Source organism: Mizuhopecten yessoensis, unplaced genomic scaffold, assembly GCF_002113885.1.
Source record: "Mizuhopecten yessoensis strain PY_sf001 unplaced genomic scaffold, ASM211388v2 scaffold3627, whole genome shotgun sequence".
Lineage (NCBI taxonomy): Eukaryota > Metazoa > Mollusca > Bivalvia > Pectinida > Pectinidae > Mizuhopecten > Mizuhopecten yessoensis.
Genome location: NW_018405139.1, coordinates 317,648 through 333,675, shown reverse-complemented (window position 1 = coordinate 333,675; position 16,028 = coordinate 317,648). Strand labels below are relative to the sequence as shown.

The 16,028-nt window shown below is 37.5% G+C and overlaps 1 protein-coding gene across 1 annotated transcript; it reads left to right on the top strand.

The window, feature by feature from the left end:
- The first annotated feature begins 386 nt into the window (after positions 1–386).
- On the top strand, positions 387–3,435 carry LOC110447873 (trichohyalin-like). The gene is made up of 2 exons (XM_021493839.1): positions 387–442; positions 1,656–3,435. The coding sequence occupies exons 1-2, from the start codon at positions 387–389 to the stop codon at positions 3,433–3,435; spliced, it is 1,836 nt and encodes a 611-aa protein (XP_021349514.1).
- Positions 3,436–16,028: the final 12,593 nt, after the last annotated feature.

The following is a 16,028-nucleotide window of genomic DNA, read 5'->3' as shown; positions in this document are numbered from 1 at the left end:
TTTGTATTAGGTCAATAATAATGATTTGTTTGTTTTGAATTTAACATCCTCGTAACAGCCAAGGTCAAATGCACGCGCTAACTCTGTATATGATAAAAACCAGTATTTACTATCTCGGTGGATTACTGTCTTGCTCTTATATAGCTGTATATGATAAAATCAGAATAGAATACGGTCTTGATATAGCAATTTGTAGCCATGACACTAACGGGCGCCAATTAATTAGTGGGTTTTTTATCTGAAAAATAAGTGTAAGAAGAGGACTCGTGTTTAATTAACTCGGTCGTTGACACGTGTAACATGTCGGTGATATATAAGTAAACAGTGCATAGCGTCCGATAAGATCTTCGGAAACCCTCGGTTTGTATTACCGTAAGTTCTTTGATATGCCGCTGTGTGGGGACTCTCGGGACATACGGCGCCTGGTCAAAGAACTAATAGTGTCAGTCTTGTTTCAAGCACACGGACTTTACGCATCTCAATAAACAATAATTATTTACAGTGTAATTTCGTTTTTAGCTTCAAAATGTTAAAGATGTAATCACAAGCGTGCGTCTTACGTTCATCTTCAGACACATACACACAGAGGAGAGACAGCAGCAGACACATACACACAGAGGAGAGACAGCAGCAGACACACAAAGAGAAGCCAACTAAGAGAGTGAGAAAAGCGACAGCAACAGACACACACCAAGAAGAGACAGCAACAGACACACACACACAGAAGAGACAGCAACAGACACACACACACAGAAGAAAACACAGGTATGACCACAGGTGCTGCACCTGTGAGTATGACGGCAGTGCCCGACTGACAGAGCACTATAAACTACTATTCATATTTGACAGGAATTAGGAATATTCCATTTTATATATGGTGTCATCCGTGGTCATTACTTAACACAACGTGGTGCACTAAATGACCCCCTAGACGAACAAACCGGTACACGATTATCGACCAGCCGACTTGTAAGATTTTTTTGATTAATCAGAATTTGATACAAGCACATACACGAGTATATTATCACTTGTCTGCATTACAAATACATTGTCGGGCTCCGTCTTTGTACTTTTTGAGTCTCTACAGTGCTTTGAATGTCGCACTCAGCAACAACTTACTGTTATATTTACTACAGATATATAGAGAAGAGACAGCAACAGACAAACACAGAGAAAAGAAAGCAACATACACACAGAGAGAAGAGACAGCAACAGACACACAGAGAGAAGAGACAGCAACAGACACACACAGAGAATGGAAAACAACAGACACACACAGAGAAAAGAAAGCAACATACACACAGAGAGAAGAGACAGCAACAGACACACACAGAGAATGGAAAACAACGTACACACAGAGAGAAGAGACAACAACAGACACACAGAGAGAAGAGACAACAACAGACACACAGAGAGAAGAGTCAGCAACAGACACACAGAGAGAATGGAAAAAAACAGACACACACAGAGAAGGGAAAACAACAGACACACAGAGAGAAAAGACAGCAACAGACACACAGAGAAAAAAGAACGCAACATCCACACAGAGAAAAAAGAACGCAACATACACTCAGAGAAAAAAGAACGCAACATACACACAGAGAAAAAAGAACGCAACATACACACGGAGAAAAAAGAACGCAACATACACACAGAGAGAAGAGACAGCAACAGACACACACAGAGAAAAGAAAGCAACATACACAGAGAGAGAAGAGACAGCAACAGAGACACACAGAGAAGAGACAGCAACAGACACACACAGAGAAGAGACAGCAACAGACACACACAGAGAAAAGAACGCAACATACACACAGAGAAAAAAGAACGCAACATACACACAGAGAGAAGAGACAGCAACAGACACACAGAGAGAAGAGACAGCAACAGACACACACAGAGAAGAGACAGCAACGGACACACACAGAGAAGAGACAGCAACAGAGACACACAGAGAAGAGACCGCAACAGACACACACAGAGAAAAGAACGCAACATCCACACAGAGAAAAAAGAACGCAACATACACACAGAGAGAAGAGACAGCAACAGACACACACAGAGAATGGAAAACAACAGACACACACAGCGAATGGAAAACAACAGACACACACAGCGAAGAGACAGCAACAGACACACACAGAAAAGAGACAGCAACCGACACACACAGAGAAGAGACAGCAACAGACACAGAGAGAGAAGAGACAGCAACAGACACAGAGAGAGAAGAGACAGCAACAGACACAGAGAGAGAAGAGACAGCAACAGACACACACAGAGAATGGAAACCAACGTACACACAGAGAGAAGAGACAACAACAGACACACAGAGAGAATGGAAAACAACAGACAAACAGAAAGAGGAGACAGCAACAGACGCACACAGAGAATGGAAAACAACAGACCCACACAGAGAAGAGACAGCAACAGACACACAGAGAGAAGAGACAGCAACAGACACACAGAGAGAAGAGACAGCAACAGACACAGAGAGAGAAGAGACAGAAACAGACACACACAGAGAATGGAAAACAACGTACACACAGAGAGAAGAGACAACAACAGACACACAGAGAGAATGGAAAACAACAGACACACAGAAAGAGGAGACAGCAACAGACGCACACAGAGAATGGAAAACAACAGACACACACAGAGAAGAGACAGCAACAGACACACAGAGAGAATGGAAAACAACAGACACACAGAGAGAGGAGACAGCAACAGACACACACAGAGAATGGAAAACAACAGACACTCACAGAGAAGAGACAGCAACATACACACAGAGAGAAGAGACAGCAACAGACACACAGAGAAAAGAGACAGCAACAGACACANACACACAGAGAAGAGACAGCAACAGACACACACAGAGAAGAGACAGCAACAGACACACACAGAGAAGAGACAGCAACAGACACACACAGAGAAGAGACAGCAACAGACACACACAGCGAAGAGACAGCAACAGACACACGCAGAGAAAAGAACGCAACACACACAGAGAGAGAAGAGACAGCAACAGACACACAGAGAGAAGAGACAGCAACAGACCCACGCAGAGAAAAGAACGCACCACACACAGAGAGAGAAGAGACCGCAACAGACACACAGAGAGAAAAGACAGCAACAGACACACAAAGAGAAGAGACAGCAACAGTCACACACAGCGAAGAGACAGTAACAGACACACGCAGAGAAGAGACAGCAACAGACACACACAGAGAAGAGACAGCAACAGACACACACAGAGAAAAAGAAAGCAACATACACGCACAGAGAAGAGACAACAGCACACACACAGAGAGAATAGACAGCAAAAGACACACAGAGCTCAAGGAGATAGACAGAGAAAAGACAACTTATAAAGACAAAGGGGAACAACATATGGAGACTGAAAGGGGAGACAGAAAGGAGAGCTCAGGAAGATAGACAGAGATAAGACAACTAATAAAGATTAAGAGGGGACAACAAATGGAGACAACAAAAGTAGACGGAAAAGAGACAGCTCAATGAGACAAATGGAGACAGCAAAGTGAGACAGAACAGAGACAGCCAATGGAAAAAGAGAAGAGATCATTTATGGAGGAAGTGAGTGAAGAGAAAGCTTAGGGATACAGAAAGAGAAGAGACAATGAGACAAGACTACAGGAGACAAATAATAGATAAAGTCAAACTACAGACAGAAGCGACCGACAACACAGATTAAACAATCGGCGGAATATGTTAGGTTGAACTGCGCCCCTCTCTCGCTATCCTCCGATATCTGAGTTTGTCGATGAATTGCGGTAAATCGGTTGGGTTAATATTGAGACAATTGTATAATTCGGAATCATTGTGCTCTATATATCATGTTAGAAAGGTATTCAAGCATCTCGTGTTTGATTACATATTTAATTATTGTATAATTTATGACGTCATCGTGGTGGGACACGACTGTTTAGAGTACCGAATCACCATTACAAAGGCTAATATTGTCACAGGTATTATATATCTCTGACTATAACCACCTCCAAAAAATGTTATAAATTGTAACAGACATGTAATTTTGTGACGGTCAAAATACCATTTATCCATTCATTTCTTTATTCCTCCACGTCTTGAAAATTCATGCACATGACTCTCTTCGTCAAAAAAAAAAAAAAAACGATTAAAAAATCATTACCGTAACTTTGTATTTTCATATGTAGGCAAGTTTAGTTTTCGTTATCGACATCAAAATGACTCGTAAAACTTTAATGATCGAATGGACTTTCGCTGGCCTCGTCTTATCTAAAACCAAGATCGACACAATCCGAAAAACAGGCTGATTATTTATTAATTCCGTTTCAAACTCTCGATTTAGATTTTAATGGTAATTTTAATAGACCTGCATTAATTTATCCTTGACCCCTATGGGTCATTTGGTTAAATTTGATGTCCGTGCTGTAATACTGATCGTATCTGTGTCCGGGTTGGCCTGTCCGCCGATCGCTTTGTCCCTTACACACGCTCGTGACGGGTGGCACGCACCTGTCTTATGTGGCATTTCAGTCATTTTGAATGGTGTAAATCATAACGGTCGTGAGTCTCTCACCGGCACGTGACTGACATGTGACCCAGCATACCTGCTTGTTCACACATCGTTGATCAATCGGGTCCTTTTTAATAGAACTTTTTATCACTTCACAGGGCATATCCGCCATGATGCTGTAGATAAATTCAACAAATTTAGATTTGGAATGAGAATGTGTACACACATGTATGAATAACATATTGCTTTATGCGTCTCTGCCTTAAACCAACGACGTGTATTATTAAGGTTCGTGTTTTATACGGGAACTTAGACAGAGTAACTTTACATGGAATGTATGGATAAATAATTGTAATTGGATTTTATATAGATTAAGATCATACAATTTCAGATGTTTAGGCTTGCTATACAAATTTATGAAACAACACTTGTTGGGACGATGTGTATTAAATAAAATACCATTTAAACTAAAATAAACTCTAAAAATTAATGCATCTGATGTTTGGTAATTATTGAATTAAACGATATTCATAAAAGTGATCTTGAATTGTTAATAAATACTTCAACTTATAATTATTAAAGAAAAAAAAATGCAATGACATATCAAATTTCTCAATTAAACATATGTTTTCCTTGCTACTTGTAAATGGATGCAGACCATACGGAACACAGAGATGACAAAAGGTAATTCAGTGAAGATAAAATTATTAATTCAACATATCATGTAAAACTATCAGAACCCCAACTTGCCGTATACACGAAACGTCACCTAACATCGTGTGTTAAGTGCCAGGCATGGCTTATACAGAGATTTTCAAACGAGTTTTACATCTCATTTCATTTATATAAAATGAACTTTAGGTCTAATTGCATGGTTTTACAATAGCCAGCAAGAAACTATGCAAAAATGTGTTTCTTTCATCAAAAATGAAGTAAAAGAAACCAGACGGGAATTTTTTTTTTTTTAAATCGCGGTCATCCATGACGTCATGTCACAACGTATCTCAATTTTATGCGGAGTTGTTACACTGAATCGTAGAGAATACATAACAGAGTAAACATTTTCAACCTGACATGACACGATTCTATCCTATTTAAATTGACCAGGTAAAACTTTTGTGATGCTGAAAAATTCGTTAAAATGGCTGATTTTCCTCTATATAATCGTTCTCAGCTGCATTCAGAAACAATTTCTTGTTAATTTTTTTTTTGAGTTTTCAAAGTAACGGCGTATTATGTATCATAAAAATCTCCCCCTTATGTGGTTATAGAGTGCCGTTGCTTGGTCGGGCCACACTTAAGCGAACGCGCCTGCCGTGACTACCCACGGCGCTTGCGTGACGATGCCATCAGATTCATGACGTAAACTCATTTTAATAATCTGCAGAATAAAGTCACGTGCCCTGAGGCCGTGATGTCAGTTGTGGCGCGTGCCACTAATTACATAATCGGTCAGTGTACTTTATGCTAATGAAGAATATATGAATTCTAATTCATTTGCATATCATAATACAGACGTGTCATATTCGCAGACGAAATCCTCTAGTTTTGGTTACCGAACAATTTACTCAATGTCGGAAAGGAATCCATGGCAACCACAGGTGCTTTCAAACAATTAATTGACGAACACTACACGTGGCGAAGGCCAGTTAAATGGGAAATGTGAAAATGATTTGATAACTGCGTTATTATTTTTAGTAACAATAATATTCAGATGAAAAAAAATTGTGTCAATATGAAACATTCGGATTTCTCTCTGTTGGGCATTAATTTAAACGAAACAACACTTGCACTCAATCAATAATAATTCTCGATCAAAATTAATTAAAGATTTTAATTTTAATCCAATAACGCTTCTGTTAGGTCTATTTACCTAAGTGAAAAGAGAATAAGAATTTCACCTTGAGTTGAGCAGGTTTGAAATCATCCTTATATAAAAATGAAAATCAAACACTTAAAAAGCATAACCCATATACGTATCAAACTTGTTTTTTTCTTTTCTTTAAAAGGAAAGATATATTTCAACTTTGTAACTTCGAGCTGTCAATCAATAATGTCTTACACAACGATTGGTTTGTCATGTTAATGGGAGGGGTCAAATAAGAAGTTGGTCGATTCATAGGGGCACACGCCTTGGGCACGTTTATGGTGATTAGACAGGATTACATGGCCGTAAAACTTACATCATTAATAAGAATATGAAGTAAACAAACAGTTTATAGCAGTGACGAAAAAGTCGTCAAAGGACGTGCAATAAGTTGTTTGACTCTTTTTAGTGTGAATGATGAGACACTGTAAAGTATTTAGATAAACGCATGATTTCAGGGACGTCTAAAATTATCAGTATCATCGGTCTCTAGTGAATTATTGTTACATATAGAACTGAATACATTACTCAGCCGGTATCTTGATCACATTTGATTATGTATACAAATTACGTTGCTATCTCGCTACGATGCACTTAAAACTGAACGATTTATAAGATCCGGAATAAGATTCAATAGAAAGGCTGAGTTTGTTTTGAAAACAAAAAGAAATTGAAAACTTATTTTGCGAGCTTTAGAAAACTTCTGTTCTTTGTCAAGCAATTTATAAAATCGTTTAATGAAATATTTTACAAGGAATAAAACAATTTGTAATAATCTATCGATATCACATTTAATTTCTCTGAGTATAGGAGGGCGTGTCACTGGCGCGTTCGATTCCGTGTTGATTCAGGTAGACAAGATTATAGACGGGTCACTGTCTATAAAACACTGTATATAGCGCCCTATCTAGCTAACATAAGCCACTCTAAAGCGCTTTACAGTACATATATACATTAATCAACACAATTTTGAGGAATTCGCAAGTGCTGCATTATCAGGCGCTAACTACTTGTCCTATGCCACCTGGCTAATATCTCCATATGTGTGTATGCATGCGTGTGTGCTGGAAATGCAATGTGTTCTGTTTGTAGTGGGACCGTGCTTCCAACGGCATCATTTATAGTGCCACCGCATTTGAATGCTACGGTACATATACCGCAACATCCATCCCAGACCAATCTATACTCCACCTGGGTTGTTGGAGTGGTGGGGCAGGGGGAAAACACTTTCTCTGAATATCCATGCGCACAACGACCTCGGAGATCGAACCCCGGCCGCCTGCTTGGAAGGCCAGAGTTTTAACCACTCGACCAATCCGCCATTTAGCTTCTACCACAGCTTTAGAATTTAGATGGTCAGATCCTTACCCCAGTCTTCACAAGATCAGGTTATGGTTATGCGTTTCTTTTATATGCCCACCACAAGGGTATCTTGACACCCAAATAATTCCCATGTAAATTATGTACATTGACGGGAAACGGTGTTGATGGTTAAGTTGTGATAACTATAATCCATTGTGTAAAAGACAGTAAAATACACGAGTCTATGATTTATATACTTCCTGGTACAGTAGATACGATGTCAGTGGTATCTAAACGTGGTGAGACAATGACACAGTTTATGCTAAGAGTAAAGTAAGGACTGACTGACTCCCTGTTTACGTCACCTGTTACATGTACAACCCGATATAGGAATGTGTGCATCAGAAGATAATATTACGCCTCCTGCCTAGACGATCGTAATCCCTAATTGGTTCGTACATGCCACGAGTTGACGTAATAAATGTCATTCCCTGTATGTAGTACTAACCGGATACATTTAAATTTCCCTTATCGAAACTTTTGGATTTCGATTGCATGCATAAAATATCAACGCAGTTGAATCAATGTCATTTTGACGCTTCTCCTCTCGCCTCGCATAGCATGAGGGCATAGTAAGACGCAAACATTAAGATGACGTTAGGCTGTTCCAGGAAAGCTGTTTTCACTGACGATAGAGAAACTACAATACCTTTATTATTCATGACGCTATGAACGCGAATCGGTTACATCCATATCAACGTGTAACCCTACCGGGCGTCATCCAATATTGATGTAACCGATTTACGTTCATATAAAGCACTTTGTAAAGTTTGACGTCAATAATACCATGCAAGATTACATGGCTTTCCTCGCCCTTTGAAACAAAAAAAAAGTCAACATACATATCAAAGAATTGTGCTAGCTCAAGATACAATAGGGCATCACAAATCGAATTAGTACTAACTGATGTCTGTCAAAAACTTCACAACTGTACTACAATAGCCTTTCCTTCCGGATGTATACCCGATTATAGAAACAAAAACAAGCTGTCTTTCAACCCGGCATACTCTCAAAACCCATGACAATCTATTTTTCGGCTAGACTTTCTCAATAAAAATCTCTATCTCAAACATTAATTATTTTATCTATTCTGATGATAAGAGAAAGTGAATGTAGTTGTGTGTTAATTGAAGCATGTACATGTTATACATGTCATGTACATAGTATGCCAGGCCCTACCGTAGATAACTATTGTGTCTCACTTCAGAGCCACTAATTAATAGGTGTGGTGTACGTCTATACAAACGAGATAAGCCCACACCTCAATCCAATACAAAACGAAAACGCGTAAAATTTAAGTAAAAGTCGATCCTGCCTTATCTAACAACAATAAAATTATCAAAGTTGTCTGCCCCTGATTCATGCTGACTGCAGTCGACATTTTTTTCTAAATTGATGAAAGTGGAAGACATCTGACCGTCGTTAGACCACGTGACATTGAGTGACGTCTGTCACGATACAAACACGGCTTGATATGAAAAAAATCGAGTTTAATTAATTCTAAATTTGATTTCGGAAACTCTGACAACTAAATAATTCATGGCTGCACAAAAATGACATTTAGAGTAAAATGATCAAGAAACATTTATTTGTTCAATCACGCAAATTTGAATCGACACGATACGGAAGTCCACGGCCCAGCTGTTTAAATATGTGTAAACTTACCGTTACAATTTGTGAAATAAAATTATCTGAATAGAAGATTTTTAATTAACAAATATTGTTTTCTTCTCTTGATGATTATCATGATACACTTTAGAAGCCTTTAAAATGAAAACAGTTGTTTTTAATTTCTAAGCTTTAAAAATGTGGCAACAGAAGTGTTTGCTTTAGGTCATCTTTAAGCTGCACAGACTCTTGTTAACTGGCCCACAGAACTGGGAAGAGGTATAATGGACCTGTCTAGGTATGTTAGAAAACGGGAGTCACCCAACACAGGTTTCAACTCGGTCGCCAGGGAAAACAAGTACTGGAAACGGAAGACTGACAACAGCAGATTAACTTATCAAACGTCTAAAAACTAATCGTTGTTATCAAGTCAAATGTGACACCGCGGAGATGTACAATATCTTAGACTCAATCATTGCTGTCTCATTCCTCTAAATTCCATTGGTTACTTGAGCGCAGCCTCTGGAATCTCGAGTATGTCGCTGTCTCCGTGCAGAGGGGAAAATACTCAAGTATAAATTTTCAAGATACTTTCCCGTCGATTAAGGTAACCCCCTACCTCATATATATCTATATAATATAAATATGTGGGTCCCTTCCTATTCCAATATTGGGTCAAAGGTCAATTGTTGCGTCCTCAAACATGTTTTTATCATAATCATTGTCGTTCTGAACTTGTAGAACAAACATGTTTTATTGTTTTTGTCAGGAATTGTCAAATTTAAGTCTTTCCCGATGAATAAATGACTAGTTAAAGGAATGCAGATAATTCCTTCTGCTTGAGAACAACATTTTACAAGGGGACTAGCCACGGGGGTTCCGTAACGTACAATAACCCCCCTGGTCAGAATCTGCACATCCCGGCGTGTGGAGTTATCTACCTTGAGATATTGATAGGATGACATGTTGTACAGTAATAGTCAATTACAAGATTAATGGATTACTCCTGCAATTTATTTTGTCAAAACTTAGAAAGTACGGGAACATTGACAACTTGACGGCTCTGCCTAACACAAAAAAAGACACATGTCATGAAATACAGGTAGAGCAGCGGAAGAGGTAATATTTTTATTTAATTTTAACCGTTAATTTCAACAAAAAGTGTATATGTATCATATCAAAGGTAATCTTCATTTTTTTTTATTACATATAAAGGTTAGGTATACCAAACCAAAAGTTTTGATTATCGATCTCTAAAGTTCTAGTAGTAACGCGACTGTCGATAATCTAGGATTATCCCATGACATAACTGTCGACCTTTGACCCGTCAATCATCTAATCGACCGTGATGTGTCAGTGTGTAGTTAGCACACTAATCTATTGACTTGGGATGACTTCTGTCGACAGTTTAAGCAACTAAGACTTAAATTTACCAAAAAGGGCACGAAGATTAAAGCCATTTCTTCGAGGGGGTGGTATCTCAAACTTTAAGACAGTCAGCAGTCTTATATATGTTGATCTGAAATGTGTACTTATATTATGATGATAAAAGTAAAGTTAAACATTACTGAACAACAAAATTTAAGGCGAAGTCTAGGTCTGCCAATAAACATACCAACATATCCTACTTTCTCTTTTGACTACGATTAAATAACAGATATAATGTTCTATTTTATGAAGGTGTCGCGTATAAGTTCACATATGAATTCCATATCATAATGTGTAATAAAAATAAATTAAAAATCCGAACAGATATTGATCTGTATGAAACACTTATCTATTATACCTTCCAAATAATACAATATACAACAAAAACATGTACATATCAAATGATGTTATATAATATGAAAACAGTTCCTAGCATCCTAGCAGTTTACCTGTCTATATTATACCATAATAAGATAATTAAATCACATACAAACAAGGTAAAGAGATAAATACTGGGCACATTTATTGTCATTTTTTAGTGTGCCATCTTGTGATTTTGTTGTATTTTTTATTGTATTTTTTTTTATGGAAAGGGCTTTTTATAAGTTGCCTAATTCCAATCCAGTTGCATTATGGCAATAAAAAATATTTAAATCTAAAATCGTATATAATCGTGCTGTTGGGCTTTAGTTTCGTAGAATCTAATTTGAGCGTGTAAATGATAGTATACGCATGTGTTGAAAGTGTGACGATTTTTTTTTCAGATTTGGTTTAAAATCGAACTCAATCGGGTAATTGATACCATAGTATGTGTAGAAACTTTCATGAAAATCAGAAGCAAGGGTTATCACGCATAAAATAAAAACAGCATCTGTGATCATAACGAGTCAATATACCCGATGACCATTTTGCGTTCATTGAAGAATAAAAAAGAGAAAACAAAGAAGGCTCAATTAAAGAGGATTGACAAATAATTGAGAAAGTAAACACCAGATTTTCAATCAATTACACGGTTTGGATGACAAGATTAGCTTTTGCTCACAATCTATACCTTGGTGTAAACCAAAGAAGTGGTGTCGTACAAAATTGTTCGAGGGAAAAAACAACCAGAATTCAAACCTACTCATCATCTTAAATACTTGTGTTAATCTTTTAGTCCATATTAATTAATGTTCACATAACCATTTTGAAAATGCAATTTGAAATTACGTTGGAGCAAACCCTCAGGGTAAAAAGACTTTGCTGATTTATCAAAATAATTATGGCGCAATTCCAAATTGACTTCTTCATTACCAGGGCCGTTTCTAGGATATTTGAAAGAGGGGGCGTAGAAACCAATCTTTCGCCGAGCGGAGCGAGGCAAAAAAAAACTTGGACCTGTTTTTTGCTAAAAAAACCCCCATTAGAATAATTGTGAAATGCACTAATGTAACGGGGTTTCTTTTAAAGGGGNTACCGTGATAAGAAACGATATACTGGTAACAAAATCAGTTTCTATAGTTACTTATGGATCGATGTAAGTGGAAAGGTCATGTTGGGTGTATTAAGTTCATTTTTAAATATCAACTGTGGGAAATGTTATGAGGATGGCTCGAACAGAGATTCAGAGGTTTTCTGTGATAGAAACAACGGCTTTATATCAAACTAGTTCGCACAAATGATTCGTAAAAATAGATTCGTTAATTCTAAAATATTTTCATAACATTCGGTAAGAAAAAACCCAACATATTTTCTATATTCAAAGCGCTCAACTTCAGGCAAAGCGGACGAAATAAATATTTTGTAGATAACGTACAGATATTTTGTTTTCGGAAAGCAAGCTCCATACACAACCACTACCAACCATTACGACCATCTGCTATTAAGTAAAATGTCTGCACCACACCTGCTGGCACAGGTAAACACGACACAGGTAAACAACCAGCCTAACTGTTGTTTGCCTGACTAAATAAATATCTACACAATCAACATCTGTCTTATTTCTATTACCACGCTTCTGTCCCGGTCGGCTCTTAGGTAAAGAAAGTCTCAACTCCGACATAGTATAAAGAATGAATGTAGTAGTCTCATTTTGCTGACCAAGGCCTCCACAAGAACTAAATATATTCCAAAGATCATTTATTTTTTATCATGGTAAGCGATATAGCTTATTGATATTACAATACATGTATTATGCACAATACAATGTCATACAAATTCAAGTTCAAGTCATACACTTATATACAGATGTAACCTAATTTCAAAAGGTTTGCACACCTTTTTCAGTCTTCATAATTTCAACAGTTTATACATGTACGGCTAGCAGCGATAATACCGTGTTAACAGTTTCGTCGGAGTTCATGATGATGTGAAAGTAGGTGCGGGTTAGAACCGCTCCCCCCCTCCCCTCCCCAATAAGAAGACTTTTCCAACTGGTGATCTTGTGTAGCCCGTGATCAGTAAAATAAGGCTTGTTAGCTGCGCATCTTATTAAGTGCCATTCAATAATTGTTACCGACACACGACACAGAATGACACGAAAACATTGGACGACATTTGATGTGAGCTGAATACTAAATTAAAAACGAGAAATAATTAAGAACAACAGTATACAGCCGAGACGGTTACGATATTGCGAGTTAAATATGTGTTGATGGATTACACAAGGCGGGGAAAATTGGTGATTATAATAAATGTTCATTTTGATAAAACTACCAAATCAGGTAGTTCTTGGTGCACATAAAAAATACTGGTCTAGTTATGTAGCAGTAGATACGTCTCAGACACATCCTAAAAAATAATTTGATTTTTTATCGTGTATCATCAGAAAAATGCTATAAGGACTTAACAGTGTAACCACAGACTTAGATAATCTAATTCCGAGGGGCAACACACTACTAAACCCAATATCAAAACAGCGTAATGTGGTAACCTATCAGCGAATTTTGTGGTTACAACAACCACAGGGATCTGATAACCTTAACGGAGGTGTTCAGAGTAATTTTACACGTTTTAGGGGTTTAGATCAATTTTCAAAGTTAAAATGCCAACCCCAATGATGGCATATACCATCGTATGGGGGTTTGATCTAAACACCTAAAACGTGTAATATTACTCCTTACGTGTAAGCCGTAACAAATTCGCAGGTCCCTGTGATACCAACACCATGGGTTGCGATACTTACGTTGCCTCCCCTTCCCAGTGGTTGCCTCCAATTAGTTTTGAATCAAATTAAGTTTCAACTTAACGTGAAATTTTTTTTCAATGATTTTAAATGCATAAACACATTTTTTTGTACGAAGGGAGGCAACTCCTACATATTCTCGGCCCCTATCCGGTTTCAAGGTGGTAATGAAGAAAGGCAACTCCGATAAATTTTAGATCTTATGCATTGTATTATATACTACACATTGTTGTTAAAGCTACTTATTTTAAACTTAAATATTGTAATGTATACTTAGTCAGGGACCCCATTAGAAATAAGCTAATTTCTAGCATTAATGTGTTATTCATATTATGAACGGCCTAAAACTTAAATTATAAGAAAATAATTGTAATGTGTCATAACACTGTGATAATTCTAAATTCTGTGATATCATAAACAGTATGTCAATAGGTTTATCAATTACTACGATAGCTATTGAACAGTGAGTAAAGTTAGTATGTATACCGATGCTTTTATCAATCCAATATTCCGTCTTTGCGTATTGCAGAGTTATCTTCTCTTGGGAGCAGGTATTGATTGTTACGTCACTTGTTTGTGAGAGTAACGTCATCAATTTTTGAGAAAACGACGTAATTTTCTCACACAAACCAATGACGTATACTGTGACTATATTCTTTGGTTTTGTAACATGGCTAGAAGCTCACATTTGTGACCGAGTACATCTTGCTTTCATCTACTTTGTTCCTGAAGTGACTAAGCACAGTAAAGAGGAAGAGCTCTCGTCAGTGTTTTGTTGGTGTGTTATCCTCACAATCCCCCACCACTACACATTGACCTCACTACTTGCAGAGAGCATGATGCTCTTCTATTTAACATTCTGTGATACATGGACAGGGTCAATTAATGGCAGCCCCTTTGTTCAATGCTAGTGACTTGTTGAGTCATGTTCCATCTTGAAATTCATACTGATATTTAGGAGGTGCAATACTAAATACCCCATATTCTTCCAAGGTGTTTGAACAAGCAAAAACAAAGTTGTCATTCAGATCTGCACACTTATAATTGATTCTGTGATATTTAACTTTGCCACAATGCTGTGAATAGTGGGAGAATTTCCCATCAAGCCTTGTAAGTTTCACACACTTGTGATTTCACTAGAAATACCCGAACATCTCTTTATTACAATCTGACTATGTTATATTGCTGCTCGGATTTGTTTCAAAAAGCATTCTTAAACACCCTTTTCTGAAAGCCTTGGTTATGGACATTCCAGAAATTTACCCAGAAGGTTGAGATTTCCTGTGAGGTAGGAAAAACATTGACAAGTCACCTGGTCCTTGCATCAAAGAGGACTCTTCATTTCTCGATATCCAACAGCCTTGGCTAGACATTTAATAATTTTACCCCCTGGGTTGAAATTTTTCTGTCTTACCCTAAGGTGGGGCAAGATTTTACTAGTTTTACCTTCAGGGTTTAACGACATTTTTGAACCTTTTATAATTTCGTCAATATACAAGGTAAAAACTCGTAATTTTACATTTACATTAACTCTACTAAATACTTGATATCTGGAAAGTTTTAACTCGGTGAATAGGTGTGTTTCAAAGATACACATACATTGAAATTTGCGCTAATCACTGATTAAGCTAATCACACTTTGAACAACTGGGCCCAGGTGTTCAGTTGAATTAAATCCATCTTTGGCAGCACAGGGTAATTTCTCTACTATACACTTTCACTTCGTCTCAGTGAAAAGAAATCAACTGGGGGATTCAGAGACAAGTCAAACTGCTTGCGTCTTCAAATTATCAACAGTTTGTATCAGGTAAAGGGAGATAATTCATGCAAAAAATAAAAACACCAGTCAATGAATATTTTGTTCATTTGCTTTCATTTGTACAAAGTTGACTTCTTCTTTTGTCCACAAAATATAAATATGTAGTACTCACTACACTACTGACAACGACAACATGCAAAAATACTCAAATAATTTATACGTCTTGCGTCATAAAACTGACTCATTATATTAACTTCTCCATCCTACTCGTCAGACGTTAGGACAGATGATCCCCTTTACATTGTATGCTATCCTACAGTGCAAT